Genomic DNA, 23,544 nt, shown 5'->3' on the forward strand with positions numbered 1-23,544 from the left:
CGTAGGTGTACTGTATACATATATACATAATTGTCTATATATATTGTTGATCTTACAATGCTGTCATTGGTTGCAATGTTGCCTTTTTTCTTTTACTTATTACTCATTCGTAGTCCGGTAGTCTGTATGTGCCTCGACAACTACGGATGACGTGATGGGAAAGTGGGTGCGTCTCGCTATTGACTAGCCGCTCGTTGTCCGTATAGGAACTACATATCTGGATTTAACGAAAATATTTTCGTTACACAATTTTGTTCAATTCTATTTAGGGTAAGTGTATTCCCTTCAAATAATTTAAAGTATTAAGAAAAACTAATAACATTCCACACGTATTAGAACAAAGTAAATCTAAAAATGTTACACTAATCGTGAACAGTCGATTGATTAATAAATATTGCAATAATTTCAGGTTCCCGATTAAATAAATAATCATGTCGCAACAACAGTATTATCCTTTCAAAGTAAGTCCATTGATATTAACATTTAGAATTTGAGTAAAATTTATTTTTACATGGCTATAAACAGTTCGATCTATTTCTGATGAAGTATCGATCAATCGTATTTATATCGCTGCGTTGTTCGAACAAAAATTTTGATTAATTTAATTTTTTTTTAAATAATAAAATCAATTTCAGTTTTAGTAAGTAATATCAGTTGGTAACTTACACTTTTCATTTATAATATTAGTGGAGTATCTTATATAAAGCTAAAATTAATTTATAACTTATATGTTATTTAGAACAAATATTATAATATATTAGGCATGTAATATAGAACATGTATTTTCTTCTTTTGAACAGTGTACTCCTACTGTCTACCCTGCTGATCCATTTGATGCAAATGCGGATGCAGCATTATTGCGTAAAGCAATGAAAGGTTTTGGCACCGATGAGAAAACTATTATCGATGTACTTACAAAGAGAGGCATCGTCCAGCGTTTGGAAATTGCTGAAGCATATAAAACATTATATGGAAAAGATCTGATTAGTGATTTAAAGAGCGAACTTACAGGAAAATTAGAAGATGTTATAATTGCTCTTATGACACCATTACCTCATTATTATGCTAAGGAATTGCACGATGCAGTTAGTGGATTAGGAACGGATGAAGAAGCGATTGTAGAAATTTTATGCACTCTAAGTAATTATGGTATTCGCACAATTGCAGCATTTTATGAAAATTGTAAGTACCTTAATCAATCCAATGATTAATTTCTAATGTTCCGTGCATAAATTCCATTCATAAAAATATTGTACTTTAACAGTATATGGTAAAACTCTTGAGAGTGACTTGAAGGGGGATACTACAGGACATTTTAAAAGATTGCTGGTATCACTTGTTCAGGCAAACAGAGATGAAAATCAGGGAATAGATCAAGCTCAAGCTACAGCTGATGCACAAGTACTTTATGAAGCTGGTATGTTTGCAAAACTATAAAACACTCATTTCATTTGAAAAAGCAAAGTAGGAATTGATAAATTTTGTGTATAATTTATATACATCTAAATTTTAAATAATTTGATTATCATCAAATAATTAAATTATTATTTGTTTACATTTTAGGTGAAAAACAGTGGGGAACAGATGAATCTCAATTCAATGCTATTTTAGTATCTCGTAGTTATCAACAGTTGAGGCAAACTTTTATTGAATATGAAAAAATATCTGGACATGATATAGAAGTTGCTATAAAAAAGGAATTCTCTGGAAATCTTGAGAAATGTCTCCTTGGAATAGGTAAGCCTTCTCCTAAAAATTTATTGTGAATTTATATACTCCTTCTATAATATCTTTTTAAACCTGTTTATGTTCTAGTTAAATGTGTAAAATCAAAAGTGGGTTTCTTTGCTGAAAGATTATATGCTAGTATGCATGGCATAGGTACAAAGGATCGAACACTTATTCGTATTATTGTTTCCCGGAGTGAAATTGATCTGGGTGATATTAAGAAAGCTTTTGAAGAGCGGTTTGGAAAATCATTAGAAAGTTGGGTTGCTGTATGTATTTCTATTGATCTTATTTCAATTATTAAGAGGATACTATTACAGTTATTAGTATTGAAATCCCAATGATCAAACTAGGAAAAATATCCAAGCATTTCATAGAATAGTACTTTATGAATATATTTATTTGATAGGATTACTAGAATTACATGAATTTTTATTATTTCAGGGTGATACATCTGGGGATTACAAGAAAGCTCTTCTTTCATTAATTTCTACATAAAATGAAGAACATACTTTAAAATACGAATAAAATATGAACAGTCACTGTGGTACAATTGCAATGAAACTATCTTTTTCTAAAATATGGAATTATACATTGCCGCAGATGCTTATTTTTGCAAACTTTTTACATGAGAAATGCTTTGTAGAATAATCTGAAACTTATTTTTGATGAAATGTTTTATTAAATTGCATTGTTATATACAATTTTTTTACATTAAAGTTTTTATATATTTTGCAATGAAGATATATATTTATACAAATTGTTATAAAATCTATACAGAAATAAAACACTATAAATATTATATTGTATTTTGTAAATAATTTGATCTAAACTGATTTGACAATTTATTGTCGTTTACATTTTGAAATTTAGTATTTATTTCATGTGCTCCGTTCACCTATACAACGCATATGTAATCGAACTATGTAGTTAATTGGAAGAAAACAATGCAGCATTTCCAGTTAGAATTTAATCGAGAAATAAGTCCTGCACATTACTGGTGACAGACAGGTGCAGAATAGACAAATCATTTTATGAACTTTTATAGCCAATCGTGATTGTCATACCGACTTAGAAATTCGACACTGATTTCAGTGTCTTCTGCTCATTGACGATGGTCACTTTATGAAATATTTGTAACGACGTTAGTAGGAACTGAACAGCACACCTGGGTAAATGCGTGTACTTTTAAAGACCAGAACCAAAACCGCTTGATTATTGTGTACGATGTGTCTAAGTTTTGATTCCTGCGATGATTTTTGTCACGTAGGGATTTCACCAGTGTTTTGACAGTGTGTACCTATGTGTGTAGATTGAATTATGAATATATATACATGTAAAGAAACAAAGAATGCCTCACAAACTCGTGTCGAACTTTTGTTATATATATAATAATAATTTAACCATTTTTTATTAATGGAAATAGAAATTATTAAATCGTTATTAATGAATTATAAAATAGACTCACTGATTTGAAAAACATAGGACGAGTTTAAAAAATTCATTAAAAGATAAATAATATTTTTACTGAATAAAGTGGTTTACATGTAATATCTATAATTTATATTGTAATATATAATCTCGAAATAAATCAAAGCCATTAATAAATATACAAGGATCTTTTGTTGAATAAAAGGCTTCAGTAATAGAAAAACATATCTTTATACTGCATTACAGCAATTTTATTCTTATTCCACAGCAATCTTTTCCCCCGTCGTCCCTATGTTGCAGACAAATGGTCAAACTGATCCTAAGTCTGTGTTAACATTCAAAAGTTAGAACATCTCTAAAGATTTAGAATAACACAAATAGTTTATTTCACTTGTAGCTACAGTTGATCCTGTCTACAATACTTTCTTTATGATATCAAAATTGTTCTAAAAATTGCACATTAGTCCTTTTGGTGATAGAAAAATGTTATTTTTATTTAAGTAGAGTATTGTTTGTTATAACAGGTTGTTTACAGCTCCCGCCCTTGTCATGAATTAACTGAAAGCAAAATAGCATTGAACTATCTGTCTTCGATGGCTAAAAAATAATCTATGTCTAACATGCTTATGTAATCAGTAATTGCATTATTTTTTAAAATTGTACGTAAAAATGTATATTCCGGTACAATCATAAGAAAATATTATTTAACGAGATAAATTGTCTCGAATTTTTATAATGCTATTTCTCCTAACATTTTAAGTATAACTTTTATTAACTTGTTCCCTAACTACCGTAGTTTTCATAACGGCAGTCTTTGCCTTTGTTATTATTTCTATATGTTACTGTAGTACCTATCGATTGATTATTGTCAATGTCAAAATAGAAAAATATCAGCTAGGGTAGCTAATTTTATCCTATTCACTATTTTCAAAGGCTCAGGAGCTAAACTGTGCAACTAATGTCTCAGAGAAGAAAACTATTTATAAGCGTGTTATTAGAAATTATGCTCAACTCAGACTATGGTCCAACTTTGGTTATTCTCCTTCATATTATAACAAAAATGTACAACGAACCTTGTCACCTACACGAAACAAAACCAGCTTGCGTGTTAACTCATCCAATGAAGCTGCTCAATAATATCGTGTGGTACCGTTTTTGTAAAAGAGATAACATTGTTCAAACGTAGAATGGTACTGCGCCGTGTACTGTACGGGATAATTGTAGATCAAAGACTGAGCCTCTTCATTAACGTTTGTGAAGTAGTTGTGATTTTTCCGTGCTGTGCGAAAAACATCGTTCAGTAGCTATACTAATCGCTTGACTTTGCTTTTTGGAAAACAAGAGAATTTACTAACCTTCGTCCACAAAAAAATTCGCAAAGAATTGAGTGACTCGTGCCGCATTTTCTCCGTGCGGAATTTTTAGGTCCTCCTTCCATTCGTATAGATTTTTTTCTGGATGAAATTGCAAACCGTAGAACGGATATCCGATCGTTTCGAACGATGAAATATACTCTTCGCCAATTTTGTCATAGTTCACAGACAGTATTTTGAATTTATCCATTATATTGTAATGGCGTAGTTGCTACAATTTTATGAATATTAGTTGTTACAATTTGGCTTTATGAATATTGGCTGTGAAGTGATCAGGGTTAGTAAATTACTACCCTATGCTAATTTACTCGCGGCAAATATTTAATTATTATCCTGCGGATTGTTATGCTTCCATGGCACCCACAAACTTGCAAAATGCAAGAAAATGCGTTAATGAACATTAAAATTAGCGTTAACGAATATTAATCACTTTTCTATCAGTTTTTTTTTTTTAATGAAAAGATACCGTTCAATTGTAATTAGTGTTGCCATTAACTCGATTTTTTTGAAAAAGTGACTTATGCCACTTTCAAAATAAACGGCTTAATTATTGCGGTTATATTTGAAAATGGTATAAACAACTTTCTACATGAGTTTAAGAATCTTTGATTTTAAAGGGTTCAAGTTACCGAACATTAAAGGAGAAACCGGTTTACTACATTTCCGAAACTTTGGGGGTGTAATCTCTATATCTATTGCTGTTAATTAAAGCAATTCAAAAATTGGTTTTTTGAAGCAAGAAAACCGAATCTCCCACTTAATAAATCTGCTCGATTGGATTTTACTTTCCGTGAAATGAAAAAAGGAAAAATACTTTAATCGTGACACAATTGTGATGGGCATTAAACGTCAGCATCTCGTTCTTCAGCATGTCAATGATATCGTTCGATACATTTCCGAACATTCTGCTTTCGTGATAATCTGAAACGTTATGGAGCTTAAATTATTAGAACGCATATAAGTGTCATGAATCTACAAATTATAGATGCTCCAAATTTATAATTATAATTGATTCGTAAAGAGACATCAAACTCTTGATCAGTGGTACAATCATTGTTCTCATGACCCTAAATTGTCATCAGTTACCGTCAGAGAATGATCGTTCGTTATCAAAGCTTATTCAGTGTTGATTGCATTAACTCGAGCTGAACACGCAACAAGCACTCACCGTTCATAAAAACGAGAGGAAGAGCAATATTCTCAGCCTCGCATCTTGTAAAGATCTGTTTGTCACGATTAGCCATAGCATATGTTAACACTTCGAATCCTAAACATATGCCAAGAATTGGAAAATAATTCCCCAAGTCGTTCATTTGTTTCGCAATTCTACAAATTGAATAATATTTTTATAGGAGCATGAGAACCAGGGATAAGAATGCTGTCTTTACCGGTGTATGTGTACTGCGGCATCGCCGTAACCATATTTGTCATCGAAGTTTGAGCCTCCACCAGGAAACAAAACCCTGCGGAAATTATTAAAAAATGAACAAACTCAACTGCATCGTTCCTTTTTTTTTTAATTTTCTAAGTTAACGTAACTCACCCGTTTATCTTCGACAAGATATCATCGTAATACGATTTAGGTTTCCCAATCCTGAATCGAAAAACACGATAAGATATGTTTAATGAATATGAAAGAAGTAATTGCTCGTTCATCGCAAACGTTAAGTTCAAGTTTTTTGTTTTTGAGAAATACGATTGTCATCGAATGTACTTACCAAATTGGTACAACTCTTGCGCCAGCTCCCTCGACAAATTTAATATACGAGGCGGCTATGTAGCTGTCATAGATATTACCATAGTTCCCGTTTATTACATCCGACACCTTCTGAGACAAGATACCTTTCGGAAAATTAAAACACAGATACGTGAGAGTGAATTATCCAATTATACGATAATAAAGCCTATCGCGTTCAGCCTCGGACGCCAGGCTTTTTTTACAAATACATTGTAAACAAACGTCAATGACAATACAATTGACAATGCTTCAGATAATGCAGATCTTTAGATACAGTGGCCCACAAAAATGTTCGTACACCTTCTAAAAGGCAATAATCTTTTTAAAACTGGACAAAATTACTTGAATTTTTTAGATGATAGAGGAACTAGTCCTCTAGACAAGGGCTCGGAATTAACCAGCACGCAACATGAGAATCGTGAAGGCTACGCCTTCCGACTCCCATCGCGCGTCTCGCTCCCCGTGGTCACCTTTTTCATACACGTGCATGGTACTTTATATGCGTGTGTGTAGCATTTAGGTGATCATCGGGGAGCGAGACGCGCGACAGGATTCAGGAGGCGTAGCTCTCGCGATCCTCATATTACGTACTAGTTAATTCCGAGCTCTGTTATAGACAATGACTAAAATGTTATTTTCAATTTTGTTATTATTTAGAATGATAAAAAAAATAAAAAACTCTTAACTTTTTTATCTCAGCTTATAACGAAAATGTAAAAAATAATAGACTAGTCCCTCCATCAGCTAAAAAAAATTGCAACAGCTATTTATTTAATTAAATCGCCATAGATTGAATAATTAATTGATGATTTAAGTATTCTATGTTAAAATGGAACCAAGTTCCGTTTTCGGAGGATTGAAATCGATTCGTGAACGGACAGGTGAATCTAGTTTTGAATGAGTACTCACCGATTATCGGGCGGTCATTGGTGATAGCCGAAACCGACGTGAGAGTTAACAAAATAGCGATCGTTGTGCTTGTTGTTAACATTGCGACCAGCATTCGATGGCGAAGCGTCCAAAACTAAATAGATAGCAGTCGTGAGAGTACGAGCTGTTTATATCAGGCATCAGTTTCCCAAGTCTGGTGTAAAATTTCCAAGGCCTTAGATAGGACATTATTGAAAGTAATTAATTTTAGAGATATGAAGAATTTGTTCACACAATGTCGATGAATAGGTTAACCGGTGTGTAGACAAAAATGAATGATAATACATTAAAGAGCAGTTCAAATAATAGATAAGGAACTAATCAAGGTAACGTATCAAAAAATAAATCGATAGGCAAATAACGAAGGTGTTATACTAGCTTTTAGTTAGGCAAGTGAATAATTTATAATATAAAGAATAATTTTAATCGGGTAGAGAGATTTACAATGCATCTGATTTTGTTATTCATGTGTACAGTGAACGGAATCCTGACAAATGTGTATAAGAAGTAGATACATTTTATGTGAAATTTGAATGCTCCGATTTTATTTTTTGATATTTGTGTAAAAATCACACATTCGAACACCTTTTAAAATGCTTAGGGAGGTAGACAAACGTGCAGGAGTTCAGATATTACTAAATGTCTCTTACCAGAACGCATCACCGCCTTCTTTACTCCGTGGTGATCAAATCCACTATGAAAACTATCTTTGTTCCTGATGCTTGTTTTGAGCAAAACAGCAGACTAGTCTTAATTCCCCTTGTTGTTAAACTACTGATAGCACTCACTTATGTCGCAATAGTTTCGTTTCAATATCCGATATAAAAATCTCCGGTCTGCACTTCTTGAACTTTTACTTTGTACTTGGGCTTTTTAGAACTCTCTTGTTGAACTTTTAGATTTTTGTACTTTCTAGATTTTCAAATATCGAATAAGTGTTAAATATTTGATCTATTCAATAAGTGCTAAATATATGACGTATTTAATAATTATTTAATATTTGATGAATTTAATAAGTGTTAAATATATTATTTTTATTGTTGTAAAAACTGGAGCGTTAGTTGTATATTATTATATTCTATTATGTCACTGGAATATTAGTTGCATTAGGCTTCCTTCGGATCTCTTCCTCTATCATGAAGATATCGACAATTGATGGTTATGCCAAGATAATAGCTATGAAATTAGAATTTACTGTTACAAGCTTTCTCCAGGTGCACTATTGGTAACTTCGAGCATCCCTACGGTTTTGAGTTGATTTTTTAGAAGTGTAAAGTTTATGACTCGTGACGGCTATTGCAGATATTCTTGCCGACGAAGACTCCACCTGTTTAGTTCCCGTGCGAGGAATCGACAGAAAAAGGGAAATGTAAAATATTAATGAGAAGTATCATAAATACTTAACGTTTCCTCCGGCGCGCTAAAGCAATCAATCGATTCCGGACAAACAACACAATTTGAATGAAGTACGATCAAATGCGTTAAAAATTTATAGCGGATGTGGATCTCAGCGTAAATTAATTATAATCCCGAGATGAAGTTGGATGCTACAACAAACTCCCTATGCAGACATCAATCAACACTGACCAAGATGGACGAATTTCGAAAGAACTACGCTCTTTATTCTACTCTGTTGGGCATAACTGCGCTCTGGCCCTATGACGAATCTTTATCAGCAAAGATACAAAGAGTATCTTTTCCTCTGCTCATTCTCAGCCTTATAATGATACAGGTAATAAAAATTCAACTTGAGATGGAATGTTTCTTAAACTGAAATAAAACTTTTTTTATTTTGACGATGTAACTGCGCATTTACGGAGAAGACAGCATTTACAATTCAAGTAAAAATAAAAAGTGAAAATGTGATTTAGTTAAATCCTTTGTGATAGACGAGAAAACAGCTGCAATTTATGATGTATTTTTGGAATTATCATCATTTGTGTTAAAACCAGATACGACAAAACAGTAGGACGTGCTTTATACATGTTTGAGTTAGTATTTGAATGATAGTAGATAGATCGGTAGTGTAACAAATAACTTGTTGCGATAGTTAGTAAGAAGTAGCATTAATAATTGCAAAAATGGGACGTGGCAAACAGTTAAACAAAACGGAAATAAAACTGTTCGTTTAAAAAAAAATGAAGCACAAATTTACCGAAAATGTTTAAATTATAAGTGGGAACAGAAGAAGTAGAAAAATGAGAAGTACAGATTATGTTGAACTTACCGATAAAGAAATTATGACAGTAGTGTATGTTTAAAATCAGAAATGAACATGGATTGCTTTGTTTCTAAAAGAATCCACTTTCATATATTCAATTTTCTACACGTAGTCAAATTGCAACTAAAGTAGTTAATATGCTTTTGGCATATTTCTCTATTTGTTACTATCGCCAATATAGTGAAATCAGCAAAAAAAAAAAAATATTGCAAAAATTGTAGCGCTAAGATCCCAATGGGAATCCATTCGAGAATTCAAGGTATAACTACCACCCAATGACATTATTCTCATGAATACATCACTCTCAAGAAAAGGAATAGCACGCGGGGAAGAACTAATAAAAATGGAAGACTCTTTAAATGAATTAAAGCTCCACACTACTCGCGGTAGAAACACCACTTTCCGTATATTCATTTTCCTACTATCGATACATGCAATACACGGTACACAATATGTACATATAAAATTGCAATATATTGAGTTATTGCTAAAACTATTTCGGATTTTTTATGAGCTATCTAATTTGGAAAACCGAAATTACTTTTGTAATAACCCAATACAATAGACATATCAATACCTATGAGAGTTCTTTTATGTGAACTCAGAATTATAGTTTTTCATGAAACGGTTTATAGGTATTCGATTTGCTTTTTGTTAAAATAATCGAGCCATGGAAATTGTTGCGTAGAAACTGTTATTTTCACTAAATATTCACATACTTTTATACCTATTAAAAACAAATTAAATATTTTTCAGATATCGAAGCTAAGATCGGTAGAAATATCATTGTCCAATGCAGTTACGATGTTATCGCTCTCATGCCCAATGTTTTTGTTTTTTCTACGATACGTTGGTTTCGTTATCAACCTACCAATAGTAAGTTAGACCACATGCCATTTTCGCCATTGCATTAATGCGATCAAAATGTAATCATAATATTGCCTTTTTATGTGTTTTTAGACAAGAGAAGTGTTTGATATGATTGGAAACGATTGGAAAGCAACAAAAAATCCTATTGAAATTGATATATTCATGAAGCATATGGCAATGGCAAGACGCGTAATCGTAGCATTTTTAGGCAAATATATTCAACAGATTCGTGTCAAATTTATAACAATGACGATATCTTAAAATGTGTAAAAACTACACTAAAATGATACGATTTTAAATTCTAGGTGTATCGTGCGTATTAATGGCATACGTAACTGTGGTAATCTTAGTTCCCACACTACTGCGTTCAAAACGTCAACTATATTATCTACACATGTTTGGATTTTTTTTCCATGAGGGAGGTCATATAGCTGATTGTGTTTGTCTTCAGTTTATAATCGTTGCCTCACTAGGTCTCTTGTCGATATCGAGTACGGAATCCGTACTCGCTGTTTTTTCTGCCTACTTGTGTGGACTGCTTGAAATCGCCAGGTATCTTTGAAACAATTCATTCTTGAATGATTCTTCCAAATCTTTTTTGACATTCTTCCTTGTGAGTCTTGAACAATACGGACATATTCCTGTACACAACTGGGTCGTTTATACTATCACTTCGGATACATATTATACGTGTATACTTTGCTATTTAAAAAATCAAACTTTACTGTACACTCAAGATAGCAAATCACTTTTCGCTTTTCCTTTTCGTGTTTTCTTTACTACGTGTAAATTATAATTTTAAGAAAAACGTTGTTGAGCATCGTCAAACTCTTAGTAAATAGTTCGAATGTCACTCGTGCACTCTATGGAAATTTTATGCAGCAAAGGTTAATGTCGTATCAGTGGTAATCTCGGAGATAGGTTGTAATAACATATATATGTACATACAGTCAGTCCAAAAAAGATTCGCAAACTTTTTAACACATTACCATCTGGATGACTAAAAATAGTCATTTTCTTGACTGCTAGTGAAATGCCGGGTGAATAAAAATAGTCATTTTCTTGATTGCTCGTAAAATGTCGGAGAACTAAAAATAGCCGAAACTTAAGCAAAAAACTTTATGGTTAAAACTTTAATTTTTTTTTAAAATAAAAATAGACGACCATGGAGAGCGAGACGTGACAAAATAGAAATATGTTCGTCGGATTAATCAATATACCATCGGTGTTGTTGAATTTTAGAGGAAAGAAGAAACCGGTTGTATTATTCTACTATCTCGATTCTACCATATATTGCGATCTTTTCAGTTACCGAATAGAGACAGCAATCTGCAATGTGGTACATTCAGCTTCGTCGGAAATAATAGAAGTACAGTCAGCTGTGGACATGCACAAACGAGCTCTTAAGTTAGTATTTTTCTTAACACGTCACTAGTAACTAGTAATTATACTTTCTTTACAACGTTTATTTATTTCGCAACTATCAATGGCCGGCATACTGGAATATTGAAAATTTTGTTAACCTAGAACGCTCTCAGATATGATAGACAAGTTGATGATATCGTATTTAATAGCGATTATAGGAGTGATCCTTTCATTTGCTGTAAACTTATACCGTGTAAGCATTATTAAAAGTTAATAAGAAGAATTGGTGAATTAATTATTGCAAAATGCTTTTGTTGAACGAAATGTAATAAAGTAGTTTTTTTATGTGTAACAGCTTCTCCTGGCAATCAAGAGTGCGGATGATTTCGAAAATATTTTCTTTTCTGCAAACGATGTTCTATTGCATTTTATAATCATGTTCTTAAATAATTATATTGGACAGAGATTGACAAACACTAGTATGAAGATTTTTGAAAAAATGTGAGTCTACATCTTTAATTACGAAATACGCGATACTAGCTGAATATTTATTAGCTACTTCAAATCAGTTGAAAGTAATTGAATAGTTAATTAGAAGATGAACGTGAGATTGTGAATGCTTAAACAATTAATTTCTGATATAGTAAATCCTCCCTAGTAGTCCATGTTACGGCACGCGACACGGCTCCTTTTACTAGAATTCCCGGAACGACAACTAATCCAATAACATCACTTTTTTAATCTTAACATTTTAAAACTGAATTTTTTTTAACATATTGCAGATAGTTTTTTTTATTAAAATGAAACCAAACATGATATAGTTTTGACAGATATTTCTGATTGCATAAAATAAGGTCAATCATGATGTAATTGAATAAATATGATCTAAAACATGTCGTGTTTGGTCTCATTTTAATTGGAAGAATCTCACAAATATGTTAGCAAATTTTCATGAATAAAAAATTAGAAACAAAAAGTTAAGGCATCGTTTTTATTCTAGCATTATTATGTATTTGTATTAATGCAGAATGCACCGATTTTCGCTCTCTTTCTCTCTCTCTCTCTCTCTCCCCCTCTCCCCCCCCCTCTCTCTCTCTCTCTCTCTCTCTCTCTCTCATACACACACGAAATGTCGGCAACTACAAAAACGAGCTGCGATAATATATCACTGTTTCATTAAATAGATCCAATTCGTTATGGTACTGTATATCACCAAGATCACAAAAAGTATTATTATTCATATTGTTGAGAAGTGTGAAGGAAGTACGGTGTAATCTGGCTGGTTTGTACGATCTATGTTACGAAGGTTTCTCGATGGTAACTCATTGCTACTATATCCTACTAACAATAATAATCCACGTATCCAAAGTGAACTTTCTTTTTTCAGATGATGAGCTCATCTTTTTCATATTTTACTGTTCTTTACTCGACCCAGTAAAACATATAGAAATATTGACTATAACAGTAGTGATTATACATTTGTAGCAAATTATAAATAAGTGATTTGGTAAATTAAATGTGACAATTCCGTTTCAAAATGCCCTCAGTACGCTACGTGCAGATTTGAAACGGCGATCACGAATGCACTTCTGAATATCATCATTAAAGGTATTTCTTTACAAAACGTTCCTTCTTGATCGTTATTAATTACACGCACTGCTTACACTATGCTGAACTCCCACGATCTTATCGAATTTCTTAAAACAGAAAGATCTCCAGTCTACTCCTACCGCAACAACTACTATTACTGTTACTACATACGGTACAGTAACCAATTAACATTATGTATACATAATACTTATTGTTTGCTTTGGTTAATGTTAACCTAAAAATGTTCTCGAAAACTAAGTCTCAAACAAAAAAAAGTTATTCTATATTTTTTTCATGTTTTTTTTATGGGGATTCACCTGATGTCCGCTTGTACATACTTTCAGAGACAACCTGTTTTTTCACCAGGATAATACCGCAGCAAACACTGCGAAAGTAGTAAAAGAGTACTTTTCTCGAAAAAAAATCGCATTTTAAATTGACTAGCAAGATTATAACATTGAAAATGGTTCTGGAAATCTTAACCGAGCTGTATATGCGAATGGTAGAAAATTTCAAAATATTGTCAAATGAAAGTAATGTATTTAAGATGAATAGAAGCAATTAAAGCAAAAGACTATTAAAAAGACTCTACATATAAATCTTTGCCAAAGATAATGACTGTTAATAAATGTAAAGGAGGAGTCACAAAATATCTTGCATTAAATATCATTCGTTGATTTATTGCTACACATAATTTTTTTAGTTAAATGTTTGTTGTTATTATTTTGTTTCATTATATTCCTATAAAAATTCTTTCTTTTTCCAAATAAAATTGATTAGACCGACGAAATTCAATTCTGCTTCTCTTGTGTATGTTTATAGCGGCATTTTGCAAATTCGTATAGAAAAAAGCCGTAATTATATTGTTGAATAAATAAAAATTACGTTAATTTTGAAGTTCCGCATCGAAATAGCAAGTTAGAATATTTACGAATAATGAAAACAACAAACAATAACGAGGATGTATTCTATATTAATAACAAGGTTCAACACGTTCAACACGTTCAACACTTAATAAAATATTAGAATTGAGGTTATGAGACGTACGGTTTGTCATTCGAGAGCAAGGCAAGGAATGAATAGCGTTGAAAAACGTTGCGTCTTGGGTTGGACTGATCGGTGGCGGAAGTAGGGTTTTGAGGTGTCTGACCGTTCTTGGAATTTCCATTCAAGGCCAATGTATCCATTGGTGTCTAGTGTGTCCAATGGTGTCAGTGATTCTGCTCGGAAACTGTTCCAAGTGGCGGAAAGGAGATCTCACAAATGGGATTGGACGATTCCAATGGATTGCCAATAGAATCCATTGGTATCATCCAATCCTATTTGTGATGGGTAATTCTCCCATTCCTACTTTCCTGGAAGAAAGTGTAGTGATCAAGGTGAAAGTGATGATGAAAGTGATCAAGGTTAGAAGCGCTCACGAAAAATGAACGAAGACAGAGGTTTGAACATACAGTGGGTAAAAAAATATGTATTTTTTAAAACTGTACTAAATGATTTAAATCTAGTTAATTGTTTAGAGTAACGTCTTCCTCACCAAATTTTTGGCGCCTTTTATCATATATTTTGATGTGTAAATTGAGAATCTGAAAGGAAAAATTGTTGCTTTCTTTTCGTTTTCGGAATATAAATGTTTATGTATATAGATAAAGGTAACCACTTCCGATTTCGATAAGTTTTTAATATGTTATAGAACTCGACATTTTGAACAACTTTTACCTATACGTATAACTGCTACTCGGTTTTAGTTTTCGACATATTGTAATAAGAAGCTGGCATAGTCTCGCACTCGTTCCGAGCCACAAGTGATCCTCCGTTTGGTGACGAAAAGAAATCAAACCCGAACCTAGACCTATCTCGAAAGCTAAAGCCGAGTGGCAGTTATACATATGTATCCGTAGAAGTTGTCCAAAATTTCGAATTCTATAACATATTAAAAAATCATTGAAATCGGAAGTAACTACCTTTATTTATATACATAAATATTTATATACATATAAACATTTATATCTCGAAAATGAGAAGAGAATGACAATTTTTCGTTTCAAATTCTTAATCTATACATCAAACAATACAATATACCGAGGGCACAAAAGAATTGATGAGGTGGTCGTAATTCTAAATAGTTACTTGAATTTTTTTAAATGATAAAGGGTCTAGTATACTAGACAATGACTAAAGTGCATATCTTTTTAAATTTTGCTTTTACTTGGTATGGTTTTTTAAAAATCAAAAACTGTAAGAAATCTACAGTTTAAAAAATTTTTCAATACCTGTAGCTCGATTCAGGGGTTAACCGATCTCGATCAAATTTTCAGCACGCATATCAGTTACCAAGATCTACAAAAGGCTTCTTTTTTAATTTTCGTTTTGGCTCAGATGAAAAAGTAAAAAAACGAGAGTTTTTTATTTTCTTTTTGCCATTCAAAATAATGGCAAAATTTAAAATCATTTAAAATCAAATTTTAATCATCGTCTAGTATCCTAGTCTCTTTATCATCTAAAAAAAAATTCAAGTCATTTAGTGCAGTTTTAAAGAAGTTATTGCGTTTCAAAGGGTGTTCGAATACGTTTTTTACCCACTGTATGTATGTATAATATAATAGCGGTCACTCAATTTGATCCAATTCCCCCTCGCATTTCTAAGCAGATACCCCTTCTCACCAGAAGACTTTATGCTCCATCTCTCTATTCCTAACTCCGTAGTTCATGGTTCATGCCTACTCCCTATCAGGGCTCTCAGCATCCTGACAGCTTTACGACTTTCTTTCAGGAAAATAGGAGTAGGAGAATTACCTATCACAAATGGGATTGGATGATGCTAATGGTTTCCATTGGCAATTCATTGGAATCGTCCAATCCCATTTGTGAGGTCTCCTCTCCACCACTCGGAGCAAATTCCGAGGTGAATCTCTGATACCATTGGACATACTAAACACCAATGGGCACAATGGCCTTAAGTAGAAATTCCAAGAACGGTCAGGAACCTGAGTGCTCGCTCCCTACTCCCTATCCTACATATACAGTACACAACTTCGAAGTGACGCTTCTTTGAAGAGACTAATTTGTTTATTTATGTTTATAACGTGTGGTTAATCATCAACATTTGTAATTTACAATTTGTTTTTCATAACAGTTATTGTTTAATTTTCAGTAACATATAATTATGCTTTTTATATTGAGAAAAAATGTTAATCTAGACTAACCTTTAATTTGTAATACGTATATGCATATGTATACAACAATAACGCATAATGTGGCCCCCTGAATATATACAATTAAAGGTAACATTGCAAACATTTTACATTAACTGATCTACTATTTGTAATGACAATAGCTAATAAAATGGTAAATTCTTTTACAGCACATTGAGGATTTGATGTTTTGTGGTATATGCTACGAATACATGAATACATCTGTAATAACATCATGTTCTCATAATTGTAAGAAAATGTTTTATTTATTTTCAGCAATGACTTTAACATTGTTTCCTTAATAATATAAATGGATAATACATTTTAGATTGTTCGTTATGTATCAGAAAGTACTTACATTATAAAACACAATGTCCGACTTGTTTTTCTGAGACTTTTGAGAAGGACTTACGAAAAAATAAAACTTTGGATGAAATTATAGCACAATTTCTGCAAATTAAAGATAAACTAAAGAAATGTCTAAAAAGTCCACTACAATTTCTACCAGGCAATAAGAGTGATGGTATTTTAAATACACCGAAATCAATACATGAAAAAAGACATTCACCTTTAATTAGGAAAACAAATGTAACTGTTAGTAAAAACATAATTTCTAACAATATTGTGTCACCTTCTATAAATGTTCATAAAGATCTATCTAGTCCAAGTACTAGTGGTAAAAACAAAATCCCTCTAATGTTTACTCCTAAAAGTACAAGGCGTCCAGATCTAATCAGCATAGAAGAACCTAAGGTTGTTATATGTCCAGTATGTAAAGTTACTATTTCAGAGACAAATATCAATAGACATCTTGATGATTGTTTAAAAAGAGAAGCAAAGAAAGATCAATCACAAATTAAGTAATTATAAAAATATACTAATATATATTACGTATATAATTTACATTAGATTATTGAAATGTTTGAATATATTTATGCAATTGCTACCTACTTTCCAGCATAGATTCAAAACGTCAACCATTGCCAAAGTTAGTATTTAGTTTAATGAAAGATGCTGTGATGCGTAAGAAGTTAAAAGAATTTGGTTTGTCATCTCAAGGAGATCGCAAGACTATGGAAGCTCGATTGCAAAGATATATTGTTCTTTATAATGCAGAATGTGATAAATTAACTCCACGATCAGTTTCGGAATTAATTAGGCAATGTGAAGATGAAGAAAACCTTGAAAAAAGAATGAACAAGACTTCTTCATTTATAAATGTAATTAACTATACTTTTATTGTTATGCATAGCAAACTTATATACAATTAGTTTCAAATTATTCAAATTTTATTATTCATTTTAATTCATTATATAAAATTTCGAATTATTTCAGAAATTACAAATTAACAGAAATACAGAACAAAACATTATAGATGAGGAAAGAAGAAAGTATTGTAAGTCCTTGTTTATACTTCTTTATTAATTACAATGCATACACTATTGTAATGTGTATCTTTTTTTGCATTAGTGGAAGCACATAAAGACAGTTTTGAATGTTTAATTAAAAAAATTAAGAATACTGAGTTACAAAGAAGTACGAATGTAAGACGTAATTTGTTAAACGAAAGTTTCAAAGATGAAAAATGTGTTTCGCCAAAACCTGAAACAATTCCTGACAGTTCAGATGACTCAATGAATGATACTGAAACAAGTGATCTGCCATCTGTGAAGTCCACTGTATTTATTCAAGATTCCGATTCGGATACTACATGTCCTTTACAAATGTATTCTAGCAATGATCCAAAGAAATTTCTTAATCTTGAATTTTCTTCTTGTCATAGCGACGTTCGAATTAATGAAACTGATTCAAGTTATAACATGCCTGATGGAGAAAAAGAATTTTATGCGACCAAACATTCTTTCGTAGAAATAGAAAAGGATGACGACAATTCAGATGCACATAGTGATATTTCTGGATCTAATAGATGGATGCATTCTGCCACGGATACCATTGTTGAGGAACATATATCAGGGAATGATTCCAAATGTGTATCGAATTCTTCGAAGTACAAAATATCCAAAAATAAAGAAAAGTCATTTTCAACTAATGAAATGAAGAGGATAGACTTTGTTACAACAAGCAGGAATGATTTGGATCATGTTAGTATTTCAGATCAAGAAGATAGAGACTGTGAGAAGCATGCATCCATCTTGCAAGACATTTGTTGCGATATATCAAGTAATGATAGCAATGAGAGTAAATTTAGCAACAAATCCAATGCTATCAATTATGGATTTTTCAATAATAGTCTGTTAAACTCATCAATTATAGAGAAAGAAAATATAAGCTCATCTCCTGAATGTGGTGGAAGTTGCACGTATCGTAAAAGGAGTCGTGATGTGACTCAAAATGATAATGGAACCATATCTGATATGAAGAAGAGAATTAAAAAATTCTCTCAACCGTATCCTAGTGAGACTGATGTATCTAATGAAGGAATTAGGTTGTGCGATAATGAAGAAAAATGTTTACGAACTAAACCACGATTAAGAAATCGAAACATGAACACAGAAACAGTAGAAAGTACAACAATCTTGAGAAAATCTGTTCGAACAAAACGGAAGAACAATATCTAAAGAAATATTTTTGTATAACATTAGTAAGTATATTGTAGACAGACTGGGTTAGGCGTTAATTTTATGCTGTTTTAAACAGCTAATGTGTTATTGCAGTGTGCTATTCCTTGCATGCTTGGAATCCTCTGGAAAATTTATTATACTGGAATCCTCTTAAAATTTAAATATTTTATCGAACGAAAAAATGATCTTAATATATTATAAAATAGAGATTATTATATCCTTTATAGGTTATTCCATCATTGACTATGTATTTTTATTGTGCACATAGCTTTAGAATACATTTATAAAACGTGAATAAAGAAAACAAGAAAAGTTCATAATCACTAACCTGTTTTTATCTAATATATTTTTATTATTTACTGATCCTGGAATCGTGTCTTAATTGCAATCTTTAGAACTGGTTTTTATTACCACTGAAAACAGTATTATCAATTTACTTGCACTTTATGTTTTCATATTATGTTTCTAGGTTTAAGTAGATGAGCGAATTAATAAAACGAGGACAAAATTGTATATCAAAAACACCGAGTTTTATTGAATACATTATAGTATTTGAACAGAAAAGGATTAACAATGAAAAAATAATGATAAACACAGACTTCCATTTCACATATGTATAGATATTAACAACAATATAAGAAGCCTAATTTAACATTAAAATAGTCATTTTTAGTATTGTATACAAGTAAAATATTTGTCTTTGTTATGCATTTTATTACTTATACACTTTGGTTTCATTTATACATTTAATTTCATGTACATTATGTTTGTATTATATACAAATTATATTTGATTTAATCACATATAAATAATGCGATATATTCAAGTATAATTTTTGTTGATTTAATGTAACTATTAAGGCTTCTAACATCCTAATGGAACGACTATCACATTCATAAAACATTTTCTTTACATTTCTTTAAGTCTATTGCAATCTTATGGAGATGATATATTCATTACATATTTATATTATTATATTTTCTCCTCTGTGAATAAATACAAGTTTAACATCGTTATAAGGATGAATTTTTCTACAATTGTATGTGACTTCTACTAACAATTATTTCTCTGGCATTAAGTATTACTCATGTTTGGCAGTGTTTCTGAAACCATTCTCTGCGAAACCATGGGATTTAAGTACTTTCGAAAATCTTTGTTTTTATAGTTCTGTCGAGCAAGTAAGAAATTCATGCTGCAAGTGTTAGTTTTTTATTATTACCTCATATATTATTGTGCTAAAAAGATATTAGTATAACGTAATATAGTAGATAAACTATAGTAAATATGAAGCAAGTATATCATTTAGTACTCTTGTATTAACAATTGCATTACTGCAATGTAAGATCTTTTTTACGTTATCTTAGATTGCAATACAATTACAGATATTCATACAGAAAATAATTCATTCTGTATTTGTTCCTTAGTTATTACATTCCAAAAATAAGTTTATCTTCAAAAATATGTTTATTTTCTTTCGATAGGGTTTTATATCTCAGTTTATTTCTTTTAAATTGTAGTCAACAATATTTTATGCTACGTTATAGTTTAGTTCATTCATTTGCCAGATTATACATATAATTAGGCTTTCAAAATAAAGGGTTACGCATAAAAAGTTTGAGAACCACTGCTCTATGGTATGGCATCGTGCGAGGTAGTTACTCGTTTACTACGCTCCTAATTGTAAACATACTGCAAGCGATTCTAATTTTTTCCTACGCATAGAGTGCTCCATAAAACTCTAAAAGATGAAAAAACAGAGAAAAATATCTTCGAAGAAAATCAAATTCGAAAGACGAAAAACAGTTTGCGTAATCTTAATTTTTTAAGAATTCACAGATCAATTTTACACTTTTCATAAAATTTCGAAAATAATTCAATACTAGATCATGTATAATTTTTATGAATTAGAAATTTGTTTGGCTTAAAAGGGAGCTTACACTTACGCAATGCGTTCACGTGTTAATTGGTGCGTCGAAATAAAGCGTTCTAGATACTGCGACAGAATGTTGATGATTTTAAGTGCAGCATAAAAATTCAAGTGGCTTAGTAATAGGTATTATTACAAAGGTTTCGAACATTGCACAATTAGAAATTGCTATTGCTAATAAACACACGTACAGTAATCTCGTTCCGATAAGAAACGGTAGATGCTACAGCAGTCCAAGAATCGTGGAACTTTACGATTACATGTTTGTAAGTGATTCTTCGGTTGTACATTGCAAAGTGATGAGTTACACTGTTACACTATAATACACATTATGATTCGCTTGTATTATACGCATTGAACACGTATAGGTATGGTTGCGTTATATTTCATAACGATATGTTCGACGTGTTCGAGCTCTAACATTGTCGTTTTAAAACTTTGAGAACGTAATGTTAGAACATAATAATCGTCTTATAATTATTTACAATAGGCGCGGAGATGCAGTGTCATAATAAAGATAAAAATAAAGAAACACATTCTTCTTCATGTATTCACCGCGACATTTTGATTAACTCTTTGATTATAGGCTTGGATGTAATACTCGATTTTTCTTTTTTGTTGCGAATGAAATGATTGTTTTTATTATTTAAATTTCCAAATTTGAGAAACATTGGCCTAGGAATATTCAGAATGTTTGCAGACATAGATTGCTGTACTTTTGTTGAATACATAATTCTCCTGCTATTACTTTTAATGTAATAGATTATTTCTTCTTAACATTTTTTGGAATTCAACAAAAGCTTTAGCAAATACTACTTTTTACTAACAATGTTCACTTGGTTGAGAAGAATGTAATTGTATATTTCTTTAGAATGAAGGATTCACACACACACAAAACTTTGTTTTATAATTGTGTAATTGAAATTTTTATTAACGAGACAAATCGTAACTTGTGTGACAAAATTTTCGTATTTTAATTACAACTTCTAATTGGCTGATACAAACACTTCGTTTATGCGTTCCTATACGAATTTCATTTCGTTACATTGGTACTCAACGTTATCAACACGTGTCTAACACCATAAGTCGATTTGTGTAAATTCACTAATAAGATTTTAACTGAACAAGTTGCTGTTATTCTTCGAGTAGTCTTCTTTTTCACATTCATGTGACATAGAGTATATATAAAGTCTTTGCAATAATCATATAGTATTCCTTTCGATGGTTTTAAATCTCCTAATAGAGATACTACTCGGTGTGTAGGTTTATAAAAATATCCTACTTTGCAATTATTGAGCACACGTGAATGCTCAAGTATAGTGCCTATACTTCCCAACAAGAATCACGTAAAAATAAAGACATGTGTTTAATACGGTACATGTCCTGCATTCATCCATTAAATATCTAGACAGCAACCATACATTTTTTTCCCACTTTCGGATTCTTAAAGCAGTCTTGTCACTTTAAATTTTAAAGTTCCAAACGAACTGCGAGCACTTTGACTCGAAGGACGTTCATTGAACCACGCTGAACATTAATTTGACTATATTAATAATATATTTTTACACGTAGTAGCAATTAGGTTTCATATACCTTGGGAGTGTTGAAATGGATACAGCTTTCAAAACGCATTCGATAATGCGCTAATTGGGGAAGCTGTATTCGATTATATTAAGCTGTCCAATAAAGTACGACTTTCCTTACTAGTTTTGTGTACCAATATTTGCTTGTTATACACATAGCTCCTAGTTGCTTGTATCAAAATTGCTTTGAAAATTTCAATCTCACGTGTTAAGAAGTATATAATGCATTGAATGTAATTCATTTTTAAAAGAAATTAAAGTTTAACATTGGTAAGGAATCGCACGGACTTAATGGACAACTTAACGCTAGCAGTCGCATAAACAATGATTCTTAAGAGGATGCGCGTTACAATTAATTAAATCACCACAGCGCGTCTAAGGCTTCATTTCTCAAGGACTCTACCTAAGAATCTAGTCACATGAAACTTTATATTGCACACAGTTAACACGTTGACCGTATAATTATGGAGGAAGTTGTTTTCGTTCATAGATGTATCGGTTTTCCACCGAACGAAACGAGAACCAAAGGATTATACCATTCGAGCAATATTCCATTGGCAAATCGATGTTATGCTTTACAATAAAAGACTCATTCTACCATAATGGACGTGAAAGTTATTTCTTTCTTTAGGGGGTTCTTTTATTATATGTATATCTGACTAGCGTCACGTTACATTTTCTCGTTTACTTTGTCTCATGACCGTGATACCTATGGAACCCCTGATTTTACGTAGCAGGTCTATTATATCCGCTGTAGACATGTCTTTCACACTTTCATCATTTACCTGCGAGAGAAAAAGATTAATAATTATTTATAATTCAATCAATAATAGTTTAATAAAAACTACATACATACACCGATACTCATATTGAAAGTTTCAGAATTGTAAGAATCGCAATAATATGTAAAATGTATTCTCCTTCTGTTCCGAACGATTTTCACAATTTGATCATATTATTATTATTATTATAGAAGAAGTCTTAAATTAAGTATTTATATATATATATATAA

At 31.6% G+C, this 23,544-nt stretch overlaps 5 protein-coding genes across 21 annotated transcripts in view; 3 read left to right on the forward strand and 2 right to left on the reverse strand.

Annotated features, from left to right (window-relative positions):
- Window positions 1-136: 136 nt before the first annotated feature.
- On the forward strand, window positions 137-2,530 carry LOC117227278 (annexin B9). The gene is made up of 7 exons (XM_033482393.2): window positions 137-270; window positions 410-461; window positions 801-1,182; window positions 1,265-1,417; window positions 1,564-1,737; window positions 1,816-1,997; window positions 2,173-2,530. Exons 2-7 carry the CDS (start codon window positions 432-434, stop codon window positions 2,224-2,226), a joined length of 975 nt encoding a protein of 324 aa, XP_033338284.2. The 5' UTR covers window positions 137-270; window positions 410-431; the 3' UTR covers window positions 2,227-2,530.
- Window positions 2,531-2,994: 464 nt separating this feature from the next.
- LOC117227279 (gamma-glutamyl hydrolase) lies at window positions 2,995-14,407 on the reverse strand. 6 transcript variants are annotated; one of them, XM_033482395.2, is made up of 11 exons: window positions 14,294-14,398; window positions 7,851-8,112; window positions 7,180-7,375; window positions 6,251-6,374; window positions 6,076-6,126; window positions 5,921-5,995; window positions 5,701-5,858; window positions 5,347-5,453; window positions 4,515-4,743; window positions 4,233-4,438; window positions 3,389-3,717 (listed from the first exon to the last, which is right to left on the reverse strand). In XM_033482395.2, exons 3-10 carry the CDS (start codon window positions 7,271-7,273, stop codon window positions 4,290-4,292), a joined length of 987 nt encoding a protein of 328 aa, XP_033338286.2. In that variant the 5' UTR covers window positions 7,274-7,375; window positions 7,851-8,112; window positions 14,294-14,398; the 3' UTR covers window positions 3,389-3,717; window positions 4,233-4,289. The 6 variants fall into 6 exon arrangements, with proteins under 6 accessions (XP_076378678.1, XP_033338286.2, XP_076378676.1 ...); XM_076522561.1 differs by lacking the exon at window positions 14,294-14,398 and adding an exon at window positions 10,818-11,827; XM_076522559.1 differs by lacking the exon at window positions 14,294-14,398 and adding an exon at window positions 9,428-10,406.
- Window positions 8,584-13,280, forward strand: LOC143259578 (uncharacterized). 3 transcript variants are annotated; one of them, XM_076522557.1, is made up of 9 exons: window positions 8,584-8,932; window positions 10,178-10,297; window positions 10,382-10,499; window positions 10,597-10,843; window positions 11,600-11,698; window positions 11,819-11,909; window positions 12,012-12,157; window positions 12,841-12,973; window positions 13,044-13,280. In XM_076522557.1, exons 1-9 carry the CDS (start codon window positions 8,735-8,737, stop codon window positions 13,092-13,094), a joined length of 1,203 nt encoding a protein of 400 aa, XP_076378672.1. In that variant the 5' UTR covers window positions 8,584-8,734; the 3' UTR covers window positions 13,095-13,280. The 3 variants fall into 3 exon arrangements, with proteins under 3 accessions (XP_076378672.1, XP_076378671.1, XP_076378673.1); XM_076522556.1 differs by having other exon boundaries at window positions 12,841-13,280; XM_076522558.1 differs by lacking the exons at window positions 11,819-11,909; window positions 12,012-12,157 and having other exon boundaries at window positions 12,841-13,280.
- On the forward strand, window positions 13,130-19,854 carry LOC117227274 (uncharacterized). Of its 6 annotated transcripts, none has more exons than XM_033482379.2 (7): window positions 13,130-13,264; window positions 16,401-16,530; window positions 16,611-16,689; window positions 16,769-17,300; window positions 17,399-17,660; window positions 17,776-17,836; window positions 17,911-19,349. In XM_033482379.2, the coding sequence occupies exons 2-7, from the start codon at window positions 16,501-16,503 to the stop codon at window positions 19,017-19,019; spliced, it is 2,073 nt and encodes a 690-aa protein (XP_033338270.2). In that variant the 5' UTR covers window positions 13,130-13,264; window positions 16,401-16,500; the 3' UTR covers window positions 19,020-19,349. The 6 variants fall into 6 exon arrangements, with proteins under 6 accessions (XP_033338270.2, XP_076378667.1, XP_033338275.2 ...); XM_076522552.1 differs by lacking the exon at window positions 13,130-13,264 and adding an exon at window positions 13,400-13,418; XM_033482384.2 differs by lacking the exon at window positions 13,130-13,264 and adding an exon at window positions 14,565-14,652.
- LOC117227272 (uncharacterized) overlaps window positions 19,716-23,544 on the reverse strand; it is a 197,053-nt gene continuing 193,224 nt past the window's right edge. For all 5 annotated transcript variants that reach the window (XM_033482373.2, XM_033482372.2, XM_033482375.2 and 2 more), the window contains one exon: window positions 19,716-23,317. In XM_033482373.2, coding sequence (XP_033338264.2) covers window positions 23,198-23,317 — 120 coding nt within the window. In that variant the 3' untranslated portion in view covers window positions 19,716-23,197. The remainder of the gene's footprint in view (window positions 23,318-23,544) is intronic.

This window comes from Megalopta genalis, chromosome 6 (assembly GCF_051020955.1).
Source record: "Megalopta genalis isolate 19385.01 chromosome 6, iyMegGena1_principal, whole genome shotgun sequence".
Taxonomy (NCBI): domain Eukaryota; kingdom Metazoa; phylum Arthropoda; class Insecta; order Hymenoptera; family Halictidae; genus Megalopta; species Megalopta genalis.